At 40.3% G+C, this 26,959-nt stretch overlaps 3 protein-coding genes across 7 annotated transcripts in view; 1 reads left to right on the top strand and 2 right to left on the bottom strand.

The window, feature by feature from the left end:
• Positions 1-321: 321 nt before the first annotated feature.
• Positions 322-10,406, bottom strand: LOC109889192 (ras-related protein Rab-8A-like). Its single transcript, XM_020480435.2, has 8 exons — positions 10,102-10,406; positions 9,205-9,265; positions 8,996-9,056; positions 7,976-8,053; positions 4,158-4,247; positions 3,808-3,873; positions 3,616-3,666; positions 322-3,531 (listed from the first exon to the last, which is right to left on the bottom strand). The coding sequence occupies exons 1-8, from the start codon at positions 10,223-10,225 to the stop codon at positions 3,442-3,444; spliced, it is 621 nt and encodes a 206-aa protein (XP_020336024.1). The 5' UTR covers positions 10,226-10,406; the 3' UTR covers positions 322-3,441.
• LOC109889193 (40S ribosomal protein S27-like) lies at positions 10,326-12,663 on the top strand. 2 transcript variants are annotated; one of them, XM_020480437.2, is made up of 4 exons: positions 10,326-10,555; positions 11,667-11,775; positions 11,985-12,095; positions 12,225-12,663. In XM_020480437.2, exons 1-4 carry the CDS (start codon positions 10,550-10,552, stop codon positions 12,251-12,253), a joined length of 255 nt encoding a protein of 84 aa, XP_020336026.1. In that variant the 5' UTR covers positions 10,326-10,549; the 3' UTR covers positions 12,254-12,663. The 2 variants fall into 2 exon arrangements, with proteins under 2 accessions (XP_020336026.1, XP_020336025.1); XM_020480436.2 differs by lacking the exon at positions 12,225-12,663 and having other exon boundaries at positions 10,389-10,555; positions 11,985-12,163.
• LOC109889191 (tropomyosin alpha-4 chain-like) overlaps positions 12,528-26,959 on the bottom strand; it is a 30,098-nt gene continuing 15,666 nt past the window's right edge. For 2 of the 4 annotated variants that reach the window (XM_020480430.2, XM_020480431.2), the window contains 7 exons: positions 19,408-19,541; positions 17,661-17,778; positions 17,475-17,545; positions 17,268-17,343; positions 15,609-15,671; positions 15,426-15,495; positions 12,528-13,690 (listed from right to left, as the gene is read on the bottom strand). In XM_020480430.2, coding sequence (XP_020336019.1) covers positions 13,608-13,690; positions 15,426-15,495; positions 15,609-15,671; positions 17,268-17,343; positions 17,475-17,545; positions 17,661-17,778; positions 19,408-19,541 — 615 coding nt within the window. In that variant the 3' untranslated portion in view covers positions 12,528-13,607. Of the gene's footprint in view, positions 13,691-13,766; positions 14,534-15,425; positions 15,496-15,608; positions 15,672-17,267; positions 17,344-17,474; positions 17,546-17,660; positions 17,779-19,407; positions 19,542-26,959 lie in introns of those variants that run through there. The other 2 variants (XM_020480432.2, XM_020480433.2) reach the window with 2 other exon arrangements.

The following is a 26,959-nucleotide window of genomic DNA, read 5'->3' as shown; positions in this document are numbered from 1 at the left end:
AATGTTTAATCAATGAGAAAATTTGCAGAATGTCAGCCAAAATCCATCTCTTTTCCATCTTCTCCCATTGCCCGCCAGTAAGCTTCCTCTTACTACCATATTTGGTAGTGAGTGGAAACAGCAAGTGGACACTTCACATTTAAATATCCAGTGAAATATGTCTCGTGGTTCTGTGGTACTGTCCTTGGTATTACAGCTTTATCAAGCTATTTTGTTTAAAAAAAATGTTAATATGAATTCCATATAGGATTAGGCCTATTCAATATACATTGATAACATTTTGATTAAGATTCATTCAAAAATGTCTGACAAAAAAATGTAGCAAGTTAGAATAATCTCATTTTAATAAATCATCAAAAGGACACATCTACAAACATGTAGATCAATTCAACAATATTTATGAAAGTAGGTAATAGTAAAATGTATTTCTTATTTACAATTGTTTTCAAAATGCGATTTTCTCCTCCATTTAACCCATAATCAACTATGAAATCCAAATTGTCTTGAACATGGAATGCTAATTATATATTCAAAGAAAAGTAATTTATAAACTGAAATATGTACAAATAGTTCCACCAGAAGGAAAAGAAACCTTCATAATAACTGGTATTCTGATGAAACATTTGCCAGACCTTTGTAAAGGTCCTAAAATATACAACAGTCCGACAAACTGACTGTGCCCCACCCATCGGAATTGAATTATTTTATGTCCTCTCGTGTAAAACACTTACACGAGAGGACATATAAAATAATTCAATTCCAATGGCAATTTACTTCATTGTCACAACTAGAGAAACAATTTGTGATAATTCATGGGGAAGTCACTGTTGTTCCTTTGCTATGATTTAACATGTGCTCCATTCCCTATAGATTTGTGTTGAGAAAAGCAAGTTCAAGGTGACAAAAAAAAGTAGAACAGAAAGCTATACAAGAATGATCCTTTGCACATTTCTAATCTCAAAGAGAAGCTCTTCTTCAAGTAAAATATTAAAAGCCTCAAGAGGTCCAACAGTCTCATGATGAATAGTTCCAAAGCCCATTATATCAAGCATCAGGTGAAAATAAGCCACTTCTGTTGCAATGGACAGGGGCAAGCTCAGAGGGAAGGATAGACGAGAACAAAAACAAAATGCTAAATCTAATATGAAGTCACTTTCCTCCAGCCATCCATTTAACATTGTCACACTGAGGATAGAATATGTACTGTAGAATATCGCAACTCATTCATCATATATCATTTGGTCTTTCATGACAATGGAGAATTATTGAAAAGTGCATAATCAAGAGCAGGCTTTCTACAAGGGCACTTTCATACTTGGATGTTTTTTTCCCCACTCTGACAACACGTTCTCTTGCTTGTAACATTTTAGTCCATTGCCATGTCACTACAGTGGTATGCCGATGTCTTGCTTCGAATACAGTACGCAATGCAAATACCTTCAACTCAAAACACTCCAAAATAGATTGTGGTCTTAATACTGGCACATCAAAAACCAACATTTGGGCCTTGGAGTTAAATTAGGACAAACATAGCTACCGCTCTTGACTAAAGAAGGGGAGCGGCGATAAGGACACTAGTGACCATCAAAATGACTAACCAGAATCTGAAACGGACCTTACCTTAACGGCCATGCATTCATATAATCTCCGCCCAGCCAGAAGAGTACTGGACATCCCACAGAGCCTGGTTCCTCTCTAGTTTTCTGATATTTCTAGGGAGTTTTTCATAGCCACCACACTTCTACATCTGTATTGTTTGCAGTTTTAGGCTGGGTTTCTATTTAAGCGCTTTGACATCTGCTTAGGTAAAAAAATGATTTATAAATAAATACATTTGATTAAGCCTAACCTAATTTTAACCAGTTAGCAGGTCAGGAGTGTCCATGTAGCCTTTTCCCTAAAGAAGCAGCAGGAATGGTTCTGGAATGTCACAGCATATTGATAAATCAACAGAAAAAAGAACATAGTAATAAACCTGGAAATTAATATTAATGGCATTTGTTTCACCATACAGTAGGTTGACATTATTCAATTGAGTTCTTATAGGCAGCCTACTTTGGCGCAATTGTTACACATTTTCTGTCACAAATACTGACAAGCGTGAAAACAGCTTACAAAAGTCAAAGGCCATACAAACCGACATGGTATTACAGTATCACAATTAAAACAACCAGTTAAAAAAAAAAAGGAATAGGCTGAGAGGCTGGAATTTGAAAAGGGTGCTTAAGAAGTTAAAAAATGACATCAAGCAATTACCACCCAAAGGACTAGCTCTCTATTTCAGTGGTCTCTACATCATACATAACATGAATATTTGGGGCAATGAGGTGCTCACAATTTTTTGGGGTGGAGTGGTATAAGATTAAACACATTCTGAATGCCAAAACTAAAAATATGGTAAACATATGCATTCATTTGTTAGATTGCAATTCATTTCCTAACTAGACTGATGTTATTGTGGAACAGATGATTTTAACTTCTAGCCTCTGGAACAATTCTGGAATGTAATAGTTCTAATGAACTGACATTCCTATACAAGGGACTGGAATAAGACATACTTTTGCAAATTGCAAGATGTGCAGCCAATTTCACTACTAAAGTGCAAGAGTACACAGTAAAACAGGGTTCAACTCAATGTGCAGTTGCCGGCACATAAAATTGTTCTAACACACAGTTTGCAAACCTTCTGCATAAAAATAATCTGAACTGCATAATGGTAAATACTGAACACAGATGAAAATGTTCAGCTATGTCGTTAAGATGGTATGACTTTACTGTTAACATTGTAAGACTAACACTTCAGAACTGTATTATATTATCTTAAGGAAATAAGTGGCTTTCTGGTCTATTTGTTGGATGGCAAAAGGGGATTTAAGGTAGAATACAGATAATCACTCATTTGATCAAGGAAAAACAGGGATGCATAGATGACACATTTGGAATAAATCTCCATAGTAGCTAGAAGTCCAGAAGTCAACAATCTCACAGAAGATGTATGATGGTTAACTAGTCTTATCATGGAATTAAGCCACTGCTTTTAAGGATAACGTCAATCCATGTTGAGACAAAACCTCACTAAGGATCAACTTTGGCAGCAGTACGACCACAGAGCAACATACAGTATCTGTGACAACCGTTGCAGAGAACAGAGAGGAGAGGGTGAGCAGAAACCTAAGTGTAATTATGAGAGACGATATAAGAGCATGATGGTACAGAAGAGTGCCTGGTATAGAGATCTCAATCTAACGCCCATCCAACAACACTGATTGATACACCTGACCAATGAAAGCTACCGTTTGTAAACTGGGGGCACATGGTGAAGCAGAAAAAAACAAGGCCCAAAGAGGCCTGGGATATCAGGAATGAGAACAGGGCGGAAAGAGGAAAGCTCTGAGCAAGTCCAGTTCTGTCCAGCTGTGGACAATGGTAAGATCGTTGTCCTCACAGGAGGGTGCAGCGGAAGAAACTGCTCTTCTTGGGCTGTTCTGTGATCTTCACACCATGACTGCTGCCCTGAGGATTGTTGCCCTCCTGGAACACACACACAGTCAGAACACACACACACACACAATACCGTATCTAAAATAGATTTGCACATAACACACACACACTTACCAGTTTCTTGTCCATTTTCGCCTTGATGTCTCTGGCAAGGGTCATAAATGCCTGAAATTTCAAGGGGAAAAAAAGACAGGACAAATTAAGATCAAATAGACAAAACAATGTGCAGTCTCTTTCAACCTAACAGAACAACAATTACTGTACAGCCATTGTTGTTTTTTAACTGCTGAGAATTAGTGAACTCACATTCTCCACGTTGATATTGGCCTTTGCACTGGTCTCCATAAACTTGATACCGTACTCCAATGACAACTGCCAAAGGTCAGTAAAAAGGGACGCACAAAATATACTCAGCGAACATTGACAGTAGCTCAATCACAATTCTACATCTGTAGATACTCAAGATGTGAGTCATTGATTATAATTATTGATAATAGCCTACATAACATTTACTGATCCCCCACCTTCTCACATCTGTCTTTGGACAACTGTCACTCAGCAAACATGGACAGTAGCACAAAACATCTGTATAGTAAGTTTGATATCAGTCAGGTAGTTTGATATTTTTCATTTCCTGATCAGTGATGATCACCCACCTGCTCCCCTCGGTCTTTGGACACCTGTCGCTTGTCATTGACGTCACACTTGTTTCCCAGAACCATCTTCTCCACGTCAGCAGAGGCATGCTGGACAGGAAGACAGAAGAGTGATCATGCAATGTAATTGCTACTTTCAGTAAAACGTACAGACTTCAAAGATATACCGTGCATTCGGAAAGTATTCAGCCTAGGGTCGACCGATTATGATTTTTCAACGCCGAAACAGATTGGAGGACCAAAAAAAAGCTGATACTGATTAAATCGGCAGAGTTAAAAAAATTGATATTTTATTTGTAATAATGACAATTACAACAATACTGAACGAACACTTATTTTAACTTAATATAATACATTAATAAAATCAATTTAGCCTCAAATAAATAAACATGTTCAATTTGGTTTAAATAATGTAAAAACAAAACGTTGGAGAAGAAAGTAAAAGTGCAATATGTGCCATGCAAAAAAGCTACGTTTAAGTTCCTTGCTCAGAACATATGAAAGCTGGTGGTTCCTTTTAACATGAGTCTTCAATATTCCATGGTATTATAGGACTATTTATCTATTTATCTCTATACCATTTGTATTTCATATACATTTGACTATTGGATGTTCTTATAGGCACTTTAGTATTGCCAGTGTAACAGTATAGCTTCCGTCCCTCTCCTCGCCCCAACCTGGGCTTGAACCAGGAACACATCGACAACAGACATCCTCGAAGCATCGTTACCCATCACCCCACAAAAGCAGAGCAAGGGGAGCAACTACTTCACTGTCTCAGAGCGAGTAACATCACCGATTTAAACGCTATTAGCGCGCACCCCGCTATTTCCCCGCACCCCGCCATTTCACATCGGTTACACCAGCCTATTCTCGTGAGTTGATAGGCTTGAAGTCATAAACAGCGCAATGCTTGAAGCACAGCGAAGAGCTACTGGCAAACGCACGCAAGTGCTGTTTGAATGAATGCTTACGAGCCTGCTGCTGCCTACCACCGCTCAGTCAGACTGCTCTATCAAATCATAGACTTAATTATAACATAATAACACACATACGAGCCTTAGGTCATTAATATGGTCAAATCGGGAAACTATCATTTAGAAAACAAAACGTGTATTCTTTCAGTGAAATATGGAACCGTTTTGTATTTTATCTAACGGGTGGCATCCATAAGTCTAAATATTCCTGTTACATTGCACAACCTTCAATGTTATGTCATAAATATGTAAAATTCTGGCAAATTGGTTCGTAATGAGCCAGGCGGTCCAAACTGTTGCATATACCCTGACTGCGAGCAACGAACTCAAGAGAAGTGACAATTTCCCTAGTTTAATATTGCCTGTTAACCTGGATTTCTTTTAACTAAATATGCAGGTAAAAAAAAAAATATACTTCTGTGTATTGATGTTAAGAAAGGCATTGATGTTTATGGTTAGGTCCATCCATGCAACAATTGTGCTTTTTTTCGCAAATGCGCTTTAGTTGACTCATATCACATTTACGTAAGTATTCATCCTCTTTCCTCAGAACTTTGTTGAAGCACCTTCGGCGGAAATTACTGCCTCGAGTCTTCTTGGGTACGCCGCTACAAGCTTGGCACACCTGCATTTGGGGAGTTTCTCCCATTATTCTCTGCTGGTGCTCTCAAGCTCTGTCAGGTTGGATGGGGAACATTGCTGAACAGCTATTTTCAGGTCTCTCCAGAGATGTTAGATCAGGTTCAAGTCCGGGCCACTAAAGGACATTGAGACTAGTCCCGAAACCACTCCTGCGTGGTCTTAGCTGTCTGCTTAGGGTAGTTGTCCTGTTCGAAGTTGAACCTTCGCCCCCAATCTAAGTTCCTGAACGCTCCGTTTATCTTTTACTTGATCCTGACTTGTCTCCCAGTCCCTGCCTCTGAAAAACATCCCCACATCATGATGCTGCCACCACCATGCTTCACTGTAGGGATGGTGCCAGGTGTCCTCCAGATGTGATGCTTGGCATTCAGGCCAAATAGTTTCATCAGACCAGAGAACCGTGTTTCTCATGGTCTGAGATTCCTTTAGGTTCCTTTTACTGAAGAGTGGCTTCTGCCTGGCCACTACATAAAAGGCCTGATTGGTGGAGAGCTGCAGAGATGGTTGTCCTTCTGGAAGGTTCTCCCATCTCCACAGAGAAACTCTGGAGCTCTGTCAGAGTGACCATCGGGTTCTTGGTCACTTCCCCTATTGCTCAGTTTGGCCGGGCGGCCAGCTCTAGGAAGAGTCTTGGTGGTTCCAAACTTCTTCCATTTAAGAATGATGGAGGCCACTGTGTTCTTGGGGACCTTCAATGCTGCAGACATTTTTTGGTACCCTTCCCCAGATCTGTGCCTTGACACAATCCTGTCTTGGAGCTCTACAGGAAATTCCTTCAACCTCACGGCTTGGTTTTTGCTCTGACATGCACTGTCAACTGTGGGACCTTATATAGACAGGTGTGTGCCTTTCCAAATCATGTCAAATCAATTGAATTTACCACAGATGAACTCCAATCAAGGATGATCAATGGAAACAGGATGCACCTGATGTCAATTGAGTCTCATAGCAAAGGGTCTGAATATTTAGCAGGTATTGGCCATATACCATAAACCCCCGAGGTAGCGTATTGTTATTATAAACCGGTTACCAACATAATTAGGGTAGTAAAAAGATATGTTTTGTCATACCCGTGGTATATGGTCTGATACACCACGGCTGTCAGCCAATCAGCATTCAGGGATCGAACCACCCAGTTTATAATGGCCAATATACTATGGCAGTGTTTTGTAGCAGTGGGGGTTAATTGTAGCAGTGGGGGTTAATGGGGTCCGGGGTCCTCATTTGATCATTTTTTATGTAGAGTTACTGAGAAGCTCAGCTGTGGTGACTTTTTTAAAAGGACATTCTACTCCAAAATGAATGGAAATAAAATCATGCTGACACCATCTCAAATATAATTTCCACCTCCAGGAATGATCCCAATAACATGTCGGTAAAAATATGGTGTTACAATTATTTTAACATATTGAACCATGCATATAGCCTATGCATGGTCAATATTATTAGATATTAGTGGAGGAGGAAAATAATTGATAGTTACATATCTTGATATTATATTTCACAATATATTGTATAGTTTTGACAACGTCGCAATACTATTTCTGCGCTAGTTGGATGTACCTGCACCAAAACTCCAGTATTATTTCTTCATAGCTTGTTCTCCATCTTTTTAAATAGGGAGCCAATTTATTTTCAGCACTTCCATGACTGATCAAAACTTGTTTTTTCACAGCTGTCCCTTGTCCCTCTGCAGCAGACATATGGTGAGCAATATGTTTGGAATGTCAAATCACAATAAAATCAGCTTCGAATCGCAATACTTATTGTATCGGTGATAATATCGTACTTCTAACGGAAACCACTGCATGTCACAATTCTTTCCCCCAACACTTTCCCTGGCTGCCACTATTCTTGCTCAACTAAAGACCTTTAAAACACCTGTTTACCCATGATTGCATTATGAATTGTTGTGCATTGACTGCTTGTCAGAATGCATGTTTCCCTCCCTATGGCAATCGCAACTCGAATGCACCTTGAGAGAAATATTTATCTAGCATAGAACACATAACAAGCGGACTAGGTAAATTGCAGGGAAAAAGTAAATGTGGACTGTTCTAGCATCTTTAAAGTGAAATATTTTTGACTGTAGTGGAAACACTACCACGGCTAAGGGCTGATCTTAGGCACCACGTGACATAAAATGCTGTTTCAGCGAATAAGCATCCAGGAACCAAACTACTATAATTTCTGAATTACCTCCTCTATATTCCTTATCCAGTTTTTGATGTTGTCAAACGACTTCTCATTGGTGATGTCATAGACCAACATGATGCCCTGGGGAGAAAAACAGAGACTTGGTAAACAACAACCACTAACAATGAATGTCAGATACTAACATCCTGTTAAACTTAAGACTTGTACACCTCAGTAAAAAGCTAATTGTTACAAAGGACCTGAACAGGAATACAGTGTGATTTTACACCTCCCATGAATGATCTCAGGTATGTAGTGCTCAATAAAATAAAATAAAAAAGGGACTCAAACTAGTGTGCAATCTAGGCCTAACACAAATTTATCACCATTAATGTCTCTGAATATGGATTTTTTTTCTTATAATCTAAACTACATTCTCATCAACGGTGTAAAGTACTTAAGCAGTACTTTAAAGTATTTTTACTTAAGTCGTTTTTTGGAGCAACTGTACTTTATACTTGACAACTTTTACACCACTACATTCCAAAAGAAAGTAATGTACTTTTTACTCCTCACATTTTCCCTGGCAACCAAAAGTACTAGCTACATTTTGAATGCTTAGGAAAATTGGCTAATTCACACACTTATGAAGAGAACATCCCTGGTCATCCCTAATGCCTCTGATCTGGCAGATTCACTTAACACAAATGCTTTGTTTGTAAATTATGTCTGAGTGTTGAAATGTGTCCAGGCTATCCATAAATGTAAAAAATAAAATAAAATCAAGCCATCTGGTTTGCTTAATATAAGGAATTTGCAATGATTAATACTTTTACTTTTGATACTTAAGTATATTTTAGCGATAACATTTACTTTTGATACTTAAGTACATTTAAAACCAAATACTTTTAGACTTTTACCAAAGTAGTATTTTACTGGGTGACTTTCACTTGAGTCATTGTCTTTTTAAAAAGGTATCTTTACTCTTATTCAAGTATCTTACTGATTCTCATGTAGGTATATGTGCTTCGTAGTACATTTGCAAAATTTGTGAGAGGGGCATAGTAAAGCAAAGCGACTGACCATGGCTCCTCTGTAGTATGCCGTTGTGATTGTTCGAAACCGCTCCTGGCCAGCTGTGTCCCTGGGAGAGAACACAATGAGATCCTTTAATTCCCATCCCTGATTTTAACCCACTTGTAGAATTATAGGCCAATTGTGATCATTCCCAAGGTGCACTTTTTCAAGACATAATTTCAGAGACATTCTGTGAAGTCAAAGGGCTGTCTTACCATATCTGTAGCTTGATCTTCTTACCATCTAGTTCTACAGTTCTAATTTTAAAGTCAATACCTGAAACAGGAATAGAAAAAGTGAGACAATTATTGCACTTCTACCCACTTAAAATGTGATTTCACTATTGTCTAACCACAGAGCTCCAAACGACAAAGGATCATTGAAACACAACCATTTGAGTTGAATGTATTTTGTAGGTCTACAGCACTGTTTATGCACAAGTGGCAAAACCAGACTGGATTCAACATTTGCTTGAAGGCTAGCTAGTAATTATTTGGATTATATCATGTCCAGAGAGTTCTGTCTTAGGGAGGCCCATCTTTTTAGATGATGCTGCAGGCCACACACAGGAAGTGCACAACTTCGATTTGAGCGATGGCTTGTCTAATGTAAATGGCTGCATAACTTCAGGGAAGACCTCCCCAACATGTAGCTACTAAAACTTACCTTTCTGTAATGTTACAGTGACTGGTTTGAACTAGCAAACTCGTTCATGTGTTGCTTGCTGGGAAGTGAACTTCACTGTTATCTAACGTTAGCTAGCTAAGCTATCTAATGAGTCAGAGTAAGCTTGTTCTTGCTCACTTGACAGCTAACGTTAGTTAGCTAAGGAGTCAGGTGACGCCGTCTGCTAAAATCTCATGAAAATATCAATTTGATGAATGTTGGGGATGCTGAAGTGCTGGTTTTATTGCCAAGCGAGCAGTTTGTAAAGCCTGTTAAGTTAACTAGCAAGCTAGTCCTGAATGCTAAACAAATAAGCTAGCTAGCCAGCTAACTTTAGCTAACTAGCGTTAGCATGACAGGATGGGCGCACACTATTATTGCTGCTAACTAGCTACCCGTCCTCCGGTATAACTTTTCTAACCAGAAAACTTACGAAATTCACATACCTATTGTGGAGATAAATGTTGAGTTAAAGGCATCTTCTGAAAACCTGAACAACACACACGTCTTTCCGACGCCAGAATCGCCGATTAACAGTAGTTTAAACAAGTAGTCGTAAGTCTTCGCCATATTATTAGCAATTGCGGAAATCCCGCCCGGCAGTTGTGCAAAGAGATACGTTACTGCTTTACTCGATTTACTGGACCAGTGATTGGACAAACAACATTTCACTCTTGACTGCTCTGTATCCGTGAATTACCCGCTGTCAATCAAAAGGGTAACGTCAGCTGATTGTGCTCTTGAAGTCAATGTCCCACCCATGAAAATGTGATCTCACCATTATCTTCTCATTTTAACAACAACGATATCAGTCTGCAAAGGAGTGTTGTAATATTCTAATCAAAGTTGAAAGTACAGTGCCAGTGAGTGAAATAACAATAATCAAGAGAAGCAATGTCGGTAAGTGGTTTTTCTTTGCTCATGCGATCAATTCTTTGGAATAGCCAGTCAAATACTGTACAACGTGTACATGTTTATTGGTGGTCTTGTTTTGACCATGAACATTGAAGTTAGTAGCTAATAGTGCTGCGCTATTAGTACTTTGAGGTTGCTTCGGTTTCAGTTCGATTATAAAAAAAAAAAAATGGTTTTCGGTTTTGATCCTTTAAATTTTTTATTTTTTACACGAAATGCATTATGAAATAATAGCATTACAATGATTTTAGAGCTTTGTAATGGAAATTCCAAAGTCAAGTAGTAAACATTAATTTGTCAAAACATTGAAAATGTTGCTTTGTCTCTCAGTTCCACATGAGGTAGATATCAATATAAAATAAGAAATTACAATGAAATACAATATTTCCGGTGTGTATATTACTTTTTATTAAATGAGCTTATTCGTTTTAATATCCTAATAATATTTACTCTGCTTAGGCAGTAACAGTCAGCCGGTGGGATCTTGGTTTCAAAGAATTTCGTATTTTTCTGTTATGAATTCTAGCTAGGTGGCTAACGTTAGCTAGGCTAGGTGTTAGGCTTAAGGTTAAGTTTAGGAGTCATGTTTAAAGGGGTAGGGATAGCAGACATGTTAAGTAGTTATAAAGTAGCTAAAAAAGTAGTAAGTAGTTGTAAATTAAAAAATGTCAAGTTGTCCGTGATGAGATTTGAACTCGCAACCTTTGGATTGCTAAGACCTTCGCATTATATACGGCCACCCACTAAAACCGGACTAAATGAATTCAAGTAATTGACCGACGTTACAAATAACCAGAAAATATGTCGGTTAATCGCTCAGTACTGGCTAATGATTCAGTCAATTTCAGCAATAAGTTATGAAGACTATGTTTTGGTTTAAAACATGACCATTTAGCAAATATAAAATAGTGCCTGTTCTGGGAATGGAATACATGCCCGGGCAAGCCTCCGATATAGTTATGCTGCAGTTCTTGTATCAGACATGAGAGGGTGCCCTTGACTTATTTCCCCCTTCACATGGTTTTATATTTTTTTAATGGTTCTAATGGTGTGAGCTGTGAAAACAAATATTTTTATACATTAATCCATATTGCAGCTCACTAAGGACCTAATGCACCCTACTTTGGAGGCTGAGAGGCAAAGACACAAGAAGAAGAGGTTGGTTCAGAGTCCCAACTCCTACTTCATGGATGTAAAATGCCCTGGTGAGTATTAAAGATGTAGTTTACATCAACTGCCCAAACTATTTACATGTAGTGTTCACACTATTATTAAATTAGCTTTCCCATTTCCTGATCTATAAGAATTATAATAATTTACAACACAAAAAAAATAAAGCATGAAAATAAATAAAGCATTTACAAAGGATTATTAAGGTTACAGAAAAACACATTTGTTTTAAACTTTATTCCAGGCTGCTACAGGATCACCACAGTGTTCAGTCATGCCCAGAGAGTGGTGCCCTGTGGCGGCTGCTCCTTCGTCCTGTGCCAGCCCAGAGGGGGGAAATGCCGCCTCACTGAGGGTAAGAAGACTGTTGTACAATCACATTGCTCAAGAACTTATACAGTAGCATAGGCCCATATCAGTGTAGAGCTCTATCGAATATCTACTGATTTTTGATTTTACCAGTCCCTTTCTCACCCCTATACAGGCTGCTCCTTCAGAAGAAAGCAACGCTGAGTGAGATTTCAGTAGTGGGCTTTCAACTGTGATAGTCGTAAATTGTGGACCATGGATGTTTTGTAAATTATTACATTATATGGAATGGGGATTATTCAGCTGAGCTGATTGGCAGTGTTTTGTCCTTATGATATAAACAGATTACAATATTGTTCAGATACAATATGCCTTTTTGTAATGAATAGGTATAATATACTGTATGCTGAAGTGGTTTGTCTCTGTGTTTGACATTTCAATTTTTCTTACTAAATAATACATTAAATAATGTCTTGAGCCAGGTTGTGTAAAAATTTATTAGACTGAAAGCTGGAAAAGTGAATGAATCATTTCAACACAGACTCAGTCAAATAAGGATGAGAAGCCTTGATTGATTACCTTCACAGACAACAATAAAACCTTTTGACGGTTCACCTTCTGTGGTTTGTGTATTCTTTGGTTTCGAGAGTTCCCCTGACTGAAAGTTTTGTAAAACTGGAGCAATACATCAATAACTAACATTATTCTACTATATACAATAAGTGTCCATGTTTTATTACCTTGATTGAGGCCCCAGTGGTGCTTTTTTTGGTTGAACTTTTATTAAATATGCTACCACCACAATATAATACCAGGATTATGATTTTACACCTAGGCTAGGCAGCCAAATGCAGAGCTGGGATAGTGGCAGGCATGTCAGGCCATAGTGGAAAGGAGGTGCTATGAAGCTGCATGTCAGCATATGGCAGGACTTTAAGACCATACAGATAATAGGTTAGGTCAGAAGAGGAGTTGTAGTTCCTTGAAAGATTTGTATAGAATACTCTTTTCACATAATTTATTTATTTTCTTCACTTTGGCAATCCCTCCACCTGAATGATAGTCACAGTATTTTAGCACCACCAGTAGCACCACAGACATGTTCACCATCGTTTCCATGAGTCTTCCTCTAGTGTCAATGACCATGTTAGCACACACATATACACCAAAGGTAGAATATTGGCTCATTATTAAAAGGCACAGTCCAACCTGTGGATATGTTCACATACATTGTGCATGCACTAAATTACCATGTCAGTTGGTAAAAGCTGATTCCTGTCAACTGTTTGCAAAATAACTCTCGGTGGAGCTCATGAATCATACATAAATGAAGGCCATACATATAACACAACCTATTTCAAAACATGCTTTTGAGTGCACATGTCAAATATGAGTTGTTTTTTTCTATTCTTGACTCATTGGTTTAAAAAACAAAGGGTACAAGTTAAGTTAATCCCCTTTCGCTGGGAATAAGACTTTACAGCTCAAAATGTGGAATGAAATGTAATATTTATGGAATGTTGCAAGACTTTTATCCTCTCCATCTTCCTCCTCATCTTTATAAGCTGTTGAGCTCTTGCAGTGTTTGATCCAGGACTTGATGCATTCCCAGGTTCTCTTCTTTGGCACCTGCTAATTTTTCTAAAAAATAAATAAAATAAAGACATATTGAAGACATAGAATGAAATCACACATGACAGGACCATCATACAGTTGATTAATATGAATTCATTCTCCTTAGGTTTGGTAAACAATATTCTACACAGAATCCAAAGCCATTCCTATACAGGATGTACAACTGCTGCTTCCTAGCCACCGTGCTTCTACATCTGCATTTCTTGCTGTTTAGGGTTTTAGGCTGGGTTTCTGTATATCACTTTGTGACATCAGCTGATGTAAAAAGGGGCTTTATAAATACATTTGATTGATTGATTGATTTTACATACTGTAACTGCTGTGGTCGTGTTAAGTTGTTCAATATGCAAAACACAACCACACTAAAAAACACTACCCAAAACAAAAGGAAGATTTGCATTTATAAAACTGATGACAGTAATGTATGGAGTTGCACGACAAATGTTATGTAAAAAGGATGTGAGGGACACTCCGTGTGAATGCATGCCACACTCCATAAATTCTCACCTTCTTAAAACAGTTGTTTATCCTATTATAAAGATTGTAATATCAAAACTATTTCATTAAAGAAGGATAGTTGAGATAGTTAGCTTTTAATGAGTTTCATTACACAGTGAGATGGACAGAAGGCACCGAGAAAAGGAGAAAGGGTATTTCAGGAGGCTAACCCCAGGACACAATAGCCTAAAGTGGGAAGGGTGAGAGGACAGACACCCTGGAGGGACAGACATCCTGGAGGCAGCAGGAGGCCGGCAGAAAGAAATGTCTACAAGGAGGTCATGTCATTGAGGGCATGATCCAGCTCCTCGCTGATAGCCTTGTACTTCAGCTTCTGAGCGTAAAGTTCATCTGGAGGTCAAAGGGCAGCAGGAAGTAGCACAGGTAAGGCACAAGGAAATCAGCAGCCGAGAGAGGTGGAGGACAGGACAGGGAATCAAAAAGGAAATGGTGGCAAAAAGAGAGAGAAGAGAAAGAGAGGACAGGTCAGTGGATGCAAAAGAGAAAAGTCATACAGTATAAAAATGAAAGAAGAGAATATGCCAGAAAGATAAGACATCTTAGTCTACCTGTGAGCATTCTAAAATTGAAATATGTTGCAAATCTTCTTTTTTTGGGGGGGGGGGGGGGGGGGGGGGGCAAGAGATGACTACCTTAAGCATTTAAGCCTATATCAAGGATTCCATAAACGTACTTCATACCAGTAAACCCATTTCATGTGGCTCTAGGACCAAAAATGCTGATCTTAAAGGAATTTGAGCACTCTGTTCTTAGTGCAGACATCAGACACCAAAATAGGTGCTCTTTGGTTAGTAGAAAATGGGCCTACATATTTCTTTACACTGGAGACCAAGGCAGTGTGTTTTATTAGCTTGTCGGAGAAGTTTCCATACGTTTGGCAGGGTACCCTTTCTTCTAGAGAAATATTTCCAGCTAGTTGAATTTTTTTATTTTTAGCTGGGACCATGTCAATGTGAAACTGTGCATAATAAGATGTTGTTTCATTGCTCAGGGAGAGGATTAAATATAATTTACTGACATGGAATGTTCTTATTTGAGCAACTCAGCTTTATAAGTCTGAGATGCAACTGAGAACAATGATAAAACGGTTATTTTCAAAATATATAGTTTAATCTTCTGCAATAAAATATGTCTAACTTTCTCTCCACACTAAGGTACGTTTACGTTCTCTTCTATCGAAATGCCATAGAGCAGTTTGCAACAGCGTTTTTAGCACTCATACCTTCCAGGTCATCAATGAACTTTTCCAGTTTGGCCACTGTCCTCTCTGCAAACTCTGCACGAGTCTCAGCCTGGGGGACACACAGGGAGGGGGGTGTCAGAACAGGATGCCGTTTTGACATGGAGCAAATTGGCTTACTACTGTATGAACTAAGAATCCAATAAGATGCCAGCAGCTGCTTACCTCCTTCAGCTTGTCACTAAGAACCTTGATCTCCTCTTCATACTTGTCCTCTTTTTCTGAGTACTGTCAAAATACAAGACACAGTCTGTTCCAGGCAAGCTCTGAAATCTTGAACATGTCAGACCATTCATCTCAGAGACAGAAACGCGTACAGAAACAGACAGACATGAAAGTGCATAGACAGCGATGATCTTGCGGCACTGTTTGTCAACCATGCTTCGCTGTAATACAACTAGGGTTGCAAAGGGAGGGTATATTACTGGAAACTTTCTAAGTTTAAAAGTAAACTACCAACATTTTGGTATATTTCAATGTTTTTATCACAAACATTTAGTGGCCCTTTTGGGTACTTAAGATTATCACAGGTGTCTGTAATAATCTCTTAGCTCTGTATGGCCTCATCACATGTAAAATATATTAAATAATTAACTAAGATGATTTAAAAAAAAAAAATTGAATGACAAAGCTGTAAAACATTATCCGAAATGTAAACCATCAACTTCTTGAATACCATTGGTGTTTAATAGGAGGGTTTCAACATGAACTATCCTTAATCTTTTTACAAACCTTTATTTATTTTACTATGTCAATATCTATTTGCTCATTTTTTGGCATCAAACTAGTGACAGTTGTGAAAAATGTCAATAGTTGGAAGAGTTGCAGAATTAATTGAAAATAATGCCAGTGTTGATTAGATGCTTTTTTTTGTTGTTGTTGAATTTTACCCCTTTTTCTCCCCAATTTCGTGGTATCCAATTGTTGTAGTAGCTACTATCTTGTCTCATCGCTACAACTCCCGTACGGGCTCGGGAGAGACGAAGGTTGAAAGTCATGCGTCCTCCGATACACAACCCAACCAAACCACACTGCTTCTTAACACAGCGTGCATCCAACCCTGAAGCCAGCCGCACCAATGCGCCGGAGGAAACACCGTGCACCTGGCCACCTTGGTTAGCGCACACTGCGCCCAGACCGCCACAGGAGTCACTGGTGCGCGATGAGACAAGGACACCCTTACCGACCAAGCCCTCCCTAACCCGGGCGACGCTAGGCCAATTGTGCGTCGCCCCACGGACCTCCCGGTCGCGGCCGGTTACGACAGAGCCCGGGCGCGAACCCAGGGACTCTGATGGCACAGCTGGCGCTGCAGTACAGCGCCCTTAACCACTGCGCCACCCGGGAGGCCCATTAGATGCTTTTTTCATTAATTTGGCCATTTTCTCTTGAACCATATGGTCTATCTAATAAGAAACTCATGAACAATATGGACACTGGCTAGGTAGGAATGCAGAGAAAGGTCTGTTTTGGTCCAGGGCTTATTACACCTTCCTGTTCCATCAACATTATCATAAAGAAATCAACATCCAATTTATCAGGTGACACCAGGATCTTTGTTCAGATGTCTTTGAAGATAAAAGTGTGTCAGGTAGTGATTACACTAAAAATAACTCTGCCTTCATGTCTGCCATGTATAGTCAACTAATGATTTGGGACTGACTTAAGTGGATGCACTTACCCAAAACATGCAGATATCCAGAAGAAGTTTTTTTTAAATGTATTTGAATTGGGACTGGTGATCTACACTGCACTTAAGCGGAGTTTGCACTCATCAGTAGTTGACTGTATTTACTTGTATGATGTAATAGTATGCACACTGACCTTCTCAGATGAGGCTTCTAGGGATTTTAGGTTGTTGGTCACATTTTTCAACTCCTCCTCCAGATCACTGCCTTTACTACCGGGGAATAAAGGAAGAAAAGTACTTAGCATTGGCATCTCACAATACTGGAAGGATCTTCACATGATCATTTCAAGAACCTTTGTTTACTCTCTTATTTTAGTGTAGGAGGCGTGTGCTGCACTTACAGTTCTGAGACCTCGGCCCTCTCCTCAGCTCTCTCCAGTTCTCCCTCAAGGATTACCAGCTTACGGGCCACCTAAGGTAGAGAGATAAACATGTTAGTAGAACAGTATGAGTATGTTAAGGGATACTTCTATGAATGGATTATACCCCAGACAGAACAAACTCTATGGGACCATGTGAAGTCTCACCTCCTCGTATTTGCGGTCGGCCTCCTCAGCGATGTGTTTGGCCTCCTTTAGCTGCATCTCCTGCATCTCCATCTTCTCCTCGTCCTTGGAGGCCCGGTTCTCGATCACCTTCATGCCTCTGATAGGACAGGACACACAGTAATGTCAGCAACACCCAAGATACAATAAATTTCAAGTATCATTTACACAGCCCACCCAATATGGAGGCACATTAAATGGTTTTACACATTCAAGATGGCTTTCCGGAAATATTGCTTTCAGTACGCTATTGAAGGGGCTGCTCATTTGCTAGCAATGGACATGGCATCAAAACCTATAACAATTAAAAAAAATGTCAAAGCAAGCCACATGTGCCTGGTACTATCGAATGGAAAATAGCATACACAGTGCATTTGGAAAGTATTCAGACCCCTTGACTGTTTCCAAATTTTGGGGTAAATTTCTTATTCGAAAACAAATGAAGTAGTTTTTTTTCTCCCCTCACTCAAACTACACACAATACCCCATCATTTATTTAACTAGGCAAGTCAGTGAAGAACAAATTCTTATTTACAATGACAGCCTTGACAAAGCAAAAACAGGTTTTTAGACATTTTAGCAAATGTATTAAAAATAACAAATTGGAATATCACATTTACATATGTTTTCAGACCCTTTACTCAGTACTTTGTTGAAGCACCTTTGGCAGAGATTACAGTCTCAAGTCTTCTTGGGTATGACACTACAAGCTTGGCACACCTGTATTTGGTGACTTTCTCCCCTTCTTCTCTGCAGATTGGCTGGGGAGTGTTCCTGTACAGCTCTTTTCAGGTCTCTCCAGAGATGTTCGATCGGGTTCAAGTCCGGGCTCTGGCTGGGCCACTCAAGGACATTCAGAGACTTGTCCCAAAGCCACTCCTGCATGGTCTTGGCTTTGTGCATAGGGTTGGTGTCACAGTCTTAGGTCCTGAGTGCTCTGGAGCAGGTTTTCATCAAGGATCTCTCTGTACTTTGCGCCATTCATCTTTCTCTCGATCCTGACTAGTATCCCAGTCTCTGCTGCTGAAAAACATTCCCACAGCATGACGCTGCCACAACCATGTTTCACCGTAGGGACGATGCCAGGTTTCTTCCAGACATGACGCTTGGCATTCAGGCTTCATCAGACCAGAGTTTCTTGTTTCTCATGGTCAGAGAGTCTTTAAGTGCCTTTTGGAAAACTCCTAGCGGGCTGTCATCTGCCTTTTAGGAGTGGCTTCCGTCTGGGCACTAAACTATAAAGGCCTGATTGTGGAGTGCTGTATAGATTTTTGTCCTTCAGGAATATTCTACTGTGGGACCTTATATATACACAGGTGTGTCTCTTTCCAAATCATGTCCAATCAATAAAATTTACCACAGATGGACTCCAATCTAGTTGTAAAAACATCTGAAGGATGATCAATGGAAAGAGGATACACCTAAGCTCAATTACAAGTCTCATAGCAAAGTGTCTGAACACTTGTGTAAATAAGGTATTTCTATTTTTTTTTTTTTATACATTTGCAAAAATTTCTAAAAACCTGTTTTTGCTTTGTCATTAAGGGGTATTGTGTGTAGATTGAAGAGGAAAAATATTTATTTAATCAATTTCAGAATAAGGCTGTAAAGTAACGAAATGTGGAAAAAGTCAAGGGGTCTGAATACTTTCCGAATGCACTGTAAATATAAAAGATTAAAAGGTGAAAGATTATAAATACGTCCGTTTCTGTGGCTGGCTGGTACTGACCTCTCGCTCTCATCCGCAGCCTTCTCTGCCTCCTCCAGTTTCTGCAGCGCAGTGGCCAGCCTCTCCTGGGCCCGGTCCAACTCCTCCTCCACCAGCTGGATCCTGCGGTTCAGACCCGCCACATCACCCTCCGCCTGGAAGAAGAGAGGGGGATGAGGTCAAAGGTTACACATATCAGGGTCACACTGACACAGTAATGTGTTGTACTAGAAAGAAGCACATCCTGCTAAGAGGATGTTCCCTGGATGGTACCCTCACATGGTCTCCTATCATTGCTATGCAGATGACACTCAACTACTTTTCTCCTTCTACCTTCCGACACCCAGGTGGCGACACTCATCTCTGCGTGCTTGGTAGATATCTCAGCTTAGATGTCAGCCCACCACCTCAAGCTCAACCTTGACAAGAAGGTGCTGCTCTTCATTCCGGAGAAGACCAGCCCGCTCAAAGACCTCTCCTTCCAGACTGACAACTCCACAATGGTCCCCCTTCCAGAATGCAGAGAACCTTTGTCGTAACCATGGACAACACCGGGTCGTTCTTTGCAAACATCAAAACAGTGACTCGCTCATGCAGGTTCATGCTCTACAACATCCAAAGAGTACGATCCTAGCTCACACAGGAAGTGGCGCAGGTCGTAATCCAGGCACTTGTCATCTCCCGCCTGGGCTACTGCAACTTGCAATTGGCTGGGCTCCCCGCTTGTTCCATTAAACCCCTACAACTTATCCAGAACGCTACTGTCCACCTGGTGTTCAACCTTCCCAAGTTCTCCCATGTCAACCGCTTCTCCGTACACTGCAAAAATGCCTTTTGTGAACTAACATTCGATCTGGACTTTCTTTCCTCCCCTTACTACCTCTGACTTTATTGAGGAAAAATGGACTTACTATGACTGTGATGTGGTTGTCCCACCTAGTTATTTTAAGATGAATGAACTAACGAGCTGTAAGTTACTCTGTATAAGAGTGTCTGCTAAAGGACTCAAATGTAAATGCTAATGTAATGGAAGCCATCATATGGGGGGGTAAAGACATCCTCAGTCACCCATAACCATGTGTCAGGATCCAACGACAGGGGAATACACAAAGAGCCCATATCCTCTTCATGATCCCTTTCCTATAGTAAAATGACCAAATCGCCCTCTAGTGGCCTCATGGGTGAAATGTTATTAATATTTTTCAGAATTTTGTATTTAAACAGAAAGTCCGGTGTTTCTATGTCAAACGGTTTTGTAATATTTCAGTGTTCTGTGAAGTATATAAAGTGTAATATTGGGATGTAAACTCAAAATGTAATACATTTCAACTCTATATCTGTCTCAGCCTCCAGTATTTATGCTGCAGTAGTTTATGTGTCGGGGGGCTGGGGTCAGTTTGTTATATCTGGAGTACTTCTCCTGTCCTATTCGGTGTCCTGTGTGAATCTAAGTGTGCGTTCTCTAATTCTCTCCTTCTCTCTTTCTTTCTCTCTCTCGGAGGACCTGAGCCCTAGGACCATGCCCCAGGACTACCTGACATGATGACTCCTTGCTGTCCCCAGTCCACCTGGCCATGCTGCTGCTCCAGTTTCAACTTCCACCTGACTGTGCTGCTGCTCCAGTTTCAACTGTTCTGCCTTATTATTATTCGACCATGCTAGTCATTTATGAACATTTGAACATCTTGGCCATGTTCTGTTATAATCTCCACCCGGCACAGCCAGAAGAGGACTGGCCACCCCACATAGCCTGGTTCCTCTCTAGGTTTCTTCCTAGGTTTTGGCCTTTCTAGGGAGTTTTTCCTAGCCACCGTGCTTCTACACCTGCATTGCTTGCTGTTTGGGGTTTTAGGCTGGGTTTCTGTACAGCACTTTGAGATATCAGCTGATGTACGAAGGGCTATATAAATAAATTTGATTTGATTTGATATATCTGACATGGTACAGTTGCCTTAATTTGTTTAAGTCAATAACCATATGTGTAAGGTGTATACATTCAAAGTAGATTTGTTTAAGACTAACAAGAAACACTCTGTGTGATCCTGATTTAGCCCACTGCAGTAAAAGGTCAAGCCAAGGCAATCTATTTGGCTGAGTTCTTGGATGTAAAATTAGTCATGCATTCAGTGTCTAAATAATGAATAACTAATTTACAAAGTGAATTGGAGACAGATGGAAACATTCAAATGGATATAAGCAAGAGTCTTAAGGTCAGTAGGTTTAATGATGAATGAGCATCGAACAGAACTACTGATTCCATTCAGTGGAATCCATTTGATTTGATTTAAGACAAAATAAGTGGGTCACATGATGGATTTTTTGGGGGGATCCTCTTTACTTGATAAACAATCCCGTTCGTAGAAAGCAAACAGAAAATCAAACCTTTATTCCCTCTCTCAGTCCATAAGCATATCCACCTCCCAGGGAGTAGGTCTAATATAGAAACACAGATTTCAGACAAATACAATGGAAGCTCTCCAGCCAACTCTGACTCAGGTCTTACTACTACTACTACTCCTCCCACAGTTCAATACAGCACCCACAGGCCTGCCCTTGGCTGACCATGTCCAGACCCAGCGTACACAACTAGGCCTCAGGCCTAGGGCCTGGAAGAGAAGCTCTACAGAGATAGAGATGGGGGTTACTGTTGGAAAGTGAGGCATAGAGAGAGCTAACAGAGGAAAGAGGAAAAGGGCAATTAGGATTTATTTGTGCAGAGTGAGTGCCATTCCATTCTCTCATGGGCTGGATATTTCAGCTCTGCTCTGGGATGGCTGTGGGAGAGACATGGCTTCCTGCTCTGCTCAGGGCCTGGCGGTTAGTCAGCACTCTCCTTTCTATGCCTCTCTTTTGCTTTCTCCCGATCTATCTTTCAGGCCTGACTGACCCCCCCCCCCCCCCCCCTCTCTCTCCCTAGTTAATATGTGCTTAGCATGTGCTTAGAGAGGCAGTGGAAGCGGGCAGGAAATGTCCATTAAATGAATGATGGATCAACAGCCAGCCAGCTAAAAGTCAATTGAATCCAACAAGACACTGAGCGTTTTCTAAACTGGTGCATAAACTGACCACAAAATGAATCATTGTGGATAATACATCTTCCCCTAACTTCTTTATGGGGTTGTATGGACATCAGATCAACTGCCAGACAGTTTGAAAGAAACGAGGCCTGAAAAAACAGATACAGCTATGAGGCAATTGTCTGGAGAAAGCCATAAACAAACATCAATTCTATTCATGAGCGCAGGTCAGTTAGGTATGCATGTCTGTATGTGGCTATGGAACCCGTTCTGATACAGACAGGCAGGCAGTTAGCAATAGAGCTACAATTGCTACCTGAACAGTTGAATGGCGGTTGTGTTGACCAAAAAAATCAGCAGCATAGAAATATTTTTAATAGCGGATTTACCACTAAAACAATGAGCGATAGCCATTATAAACTAGTGCCTCAACTCTATCTAACATCAGACATTGATTATCATGTGGGGAAATCTCCCCCAGACAATTCTCTGTGTGTTTTAAAGCTTGCTTGTCCATCTACAGATGTAGGATCTTAATTTGATCACCCTGTTGCAGGATAACTTTTCTGCAATGCAGGAAATTTAAAAGTTCTAGTGTATTTGAGGTTTTAAAAGGATTCAGACAAAAATCCTCATAATAATTGACATTTCCTATTGCTGCAGGATTATTTTCCTGCTAAAGCAAACTGGCTCAAATAAAGATCCTACATCGTTATATAGTATGTTCCAAAGGTAAATCATTCAGCCATGTCGAGGGAACCAGGCATTCTTCTTTGAGATGCATGATGATGTAAGGTACTTGCATTCAAAAACTGAAGTCTCTCAGAGTTGGTTGGAAAAGCATATTGTTAGTTGTGTAGCTGAACAATGGACCAGGCCCATACCAGATGGATGGTCGCTAAAGAATACTCTGGAGACCTGAAAAGTACCACAAAGAAAAGTATGCAAATATCATAGCTAATTACCAACTATCTGTCATAACAACTTACAGTCACACCCTATACAGTACATGAGCACATTCCTGTTATTTAGACAAAAATGTAAAGACCCTATTTGAGAGAAAGGAAATGGAGTCGGTTTAAAGGGGAAAATGGTAGAAAACGGACAGGAAACCAATCCACACTACATCCTGACCTTCCTCCCTCCCCTCTTTCTCTCACAGTCAGTTCAGGGTCAGAGGACAGTGCCTTCTCTTTCTCTCTCTTTCTCTCTCCCTTTCTCTCCCTCCCTCCATCTCTCTCCTTCTCCCTAGCCATGCCCTTCCGTAGTCAAATAGCATTCTCTGGCTGCCTGAGACACGCACCTTATATGGTAAAACATACTCGAGAGAATGTTTGTGGTGCAGTGCCAAGAAGATGTTAGAGAGCGCGCGCACACACACACACAATGGCGCACAGGACATACACACAAAAAGAGACACAGATAGGAAAAAAATGCTAGGAAAAGGAAAGACACCAAGCTAAGGAGCTGCTCTGTTAGTGCTTCCTCTCTCACATATAAATAATAGGATCCAAATATGAATGGAAGATAGAAAATGTCTAGTGAGAAACTCAACAGACTAAAGTTATGCTAATGGGTTGTCTAATATTATGTCATGGCATTAAATACATCAACAATATCGTATAGAATGAAAAGCGTATCAGTAGCGACAAATGTAGGATCTTTATTATTGTGTGGATAATAATTAATGGACATTTTTGTTGGGGTCGATTCCTTTTTTCGGGAAGGGAAAATCACATCTGAAATTTCAACGTGTAAATTACAAACTTCAGAAGCTTTTTTAACTCCTAGCCATTAGCTTCTATATATCTGCTGTACCAGCTGACTGTGTTCTGTTGTATTGAGGCCGTTTGAGTCTAGCTGGCAGCTGATGACACAACGAAGCCCCACTGACACAGCATCCTTATCAAGCGCCAGCAGCTCACTACAATATGCTTGATATTCCATCAGCATCTGGAGCGCTAATCGCTCACTTTGTCCCCTACTCTGGACAAAGTTCTATCTCCCTCCCTGTGGCCACACGACCAGCTTTCTTTACGCTTTGGAGACTTTATATCAATACCAGAGCCTTTTCATTGGCTGTGATTATGTAAATGCTGAGCCAAAGATGACAGGGATATACCATTTAGCGTGTAATTTTTTTATCCAAAGAGACTTACAACAGTGACTGAATACATTTTCGTATTGATGGCCCCAGCTGGAATCGAACCCAAGACCCTGGCGTCACTAACGCCATTCTCTTATGAACTGAGTTACAAAGAACGAAGGAGGTGAGAGTGAGACATGCATTCATTAGAAAACACATGCCTGTTGTCACTCTCATCCTGAAGAGTCATAAGCATTGAGAGGGAGCGAGGGCTACTGCACGTCAGGAATCTAATTATTGCTTCATTTGAGGACAGTGGGGTAATGAAGAGCATAAGGATTGGGTTTCTATGGAAGTGTTCCAGGCTGTAGCTGTGTTATAGTGCTGGTCCAGTCCTGTTGTGATCCCATCTGTTAACAGAGACTTGACATACAAAGACAGCCTCATATAACTAGACATTTCAGGAGGAGATATGTAAAGGCAGGATATTAAACATCAGCCACGTGCTTCTAATGCAGTGCCACAAGCCTTTTCAATGCAAATAGTACGCTAAATGAACAGAGTGGTCAACTCCATCGTATTTCAGCCACATTCAGACCCTGTCCTGTTCCTCATCCTGACTTAAGCCAGCTTCAGAGTAGGGATGGCTCACTGATTTGTTTATGGGTCTGAGAACATGTGCAAAACAAAAGCCCTGTGCTTCAGCAGGGTCTCGGTTGCTAGCCAACACCAGGAATTAGTGCCGGTATGCAAATAAGAAAGTGAAAGCTCAATTGGGTCTTAGACCGGAGAGTTAAGTACCAGCAGGTAAAGTAAACATTCTGCCTGTGAAACTATTTCCTGGTTTATATATTATGCTGGTCTAAAGCAGTGGACAAGCTTAGGCCTGTCACTATGCGTGGCAGTGGGATCCCTGGTCAACACTAAGTACAAGCCAACATCCACTCCCTCAAATACTGTACTTTCAAGTTCCAAGGGAGTGCCCTGTGCCCAATGAATGCCAACATGTATTACTGTTAAACTTAAATTTGAATAGTCGTGATACTCCCATGGAGAAAGTCCAAAGATAGATCTTTTTTCTTCTTCAGTGGAACCAGGAAGTAATTCTTTCCGTAGCATGCAATGCATCATGGTGCTATTTGTGGCAGGAAACCAGTGGCTAATTACCAGACAGGCCAGTCAACAAATCTAGACCTATTTGGCATTCACTACTGTATATTTACGTGGCTGTCAAAAGCATACAGATCTAAGCAAACAAATGTTATTTAAAACTTGGTGAGAGGGATAGACTGCCCAGCTATCACATTTGGTTCCTTGGAAGTTGTGGGAACGTCAGTTTTTGGTTTCCCATTGGATCTGGGAACGAAGCCATAAGTATCCTGACCAGTAAAACTGAATGTTTTTGGGGCCTTCCGAGTGACGCAGTGGTCTAAGGCACTGCATCACAGGGTTTGGCCAGGGGGTCTTTACTTGGCTCATCGTGCTCTAACAACTCCTTGTGGTGTTCCGGGCGCCTGCAGGCTGACCTCGGTCGTCAGTTGAATGGCGTTTCCTCCAACACATTGGGCAGCTGGCAGGTGTTAAGGAGCGCGGTTTGGTGGGCCATGTTTCGGGGAACTCGACCATTGCTTCTCCCAAGCGGGTTGGGGAGTTGCAGCGAAGTGACAAGATCATATTTGGATATCACGAAATTGGGATGAAAAAGGGGGTAAAATAAAAATATATTTTTATGTTCTGAGGACGGAAGTGAACATTCAAAGGAAACAAGCACTCATTAAGATCAGGTGTGGCCAACACACCTGAACACACTTAACAAGATAGAGGATAGAGAGAGTTTTGTCGATGCTGAGAATGGATTGTATACATTATTCTTAAAACGTTCTCTGAACGTTACTAACGTTTTCATGTCAATGGTCTTAACGTTCTGAGAACGGCATGTATGTTTTTGTATTCTTAGAAGTTCTCTGAATGTTATTAAAGTTCTCTTGTGGTTTTTATGTAAAGTTTTCTTAACGTTCTCGGAACAATTTGAGAACATGACTTTAAATACAACCATGAGAACACCTGTAGGAAACGTACGGAAATTCCAACAGACGAACGTTGTTTCTTAAGGGTCTAGAACATTACCAAAATTTAAATGAAATGTAACCATGTTTGAAATTTTAGGAAACGTCCTGTTAAAGTAATGAAATACCAAGAAAATAAACATTTTTGTCAAGTTCCTTAAATGTGCTGAGAATGTTCCAAAGCCATGTAACTATCCTGCACCATTCCCAGAAAGTTATGTTAAGATTTTATGCTAAATAACCATAGGACAACCACGCTCATATGGTTCTCAGAATGTTATGCGCTAGCTGGGTGTGGTCTGCTCTTTACACTTTTATAATAAGTGATTATAAATATCACATTATTCTATAGAAGTCTTTTGATAAGAAATATTTGCAGCACCAAAGTCAGTAGCCAACTTCAT

The sequence above is a fragment of the Oncorhynchus kisutch genome, linkage group LG4 (assembly GCF_002021735.2).
Source record: "Oncorhynchus kisutch isolate 150728-3 linkage group LG4, Okis_V2, whole genome shotgun sequence".
Taxonomy (NCBI): domain Eukaryota; kingdom Metazoa; phylum Chordata; class Actinopteri; order Salmoniformes; family Salmonidae; genus Oncorhynchus; species Oncorhynchus kisutch.
The sequence above is the reverse complement of the archived record's forward strand: the minus strand, read 5'-3'. Positions and strand labels throughout refer to the sequence as shown.

What these genes read in the sequence shown, in the direction of transcription:
- LOC109889192 (XM_020480435.2), bottom strand. Translation starts at nt 10,225, where the DNA reads ATGGCGAAGACTTACGACTACTTGTTTAAACTACTGTTAATCGGCGAT. An exon ending in GGATAAGGAATATAGAGGAG is followed by an intron (nt 4,248 to 7,975) that starts GTAATTCAGAAA and finishes CTTCCTGTCCAG; the next exon opens with CATGCCTCTGCTGACGTGGA. An exon ending in CGAAAATGGACAAGAAACTG is followed by an intron (nt 3,532 to 3,615) that starts GTAAGTGTGTGT and finishes TGTGTGTTCCAG; the next exon opens with GAGGGCAACAATCCTCAGGG.
- LOC109889193 (XM_020480436.2), top strand. An exon ending in CATGGATGTAAAATGCCCTG is followed by an intron (nt 11,776 to 11,984) that starts GTGAGTATTAAA and finishes ACTTTATTCCAG; the next exon opens with GCTGCTACAGGATCACCACA.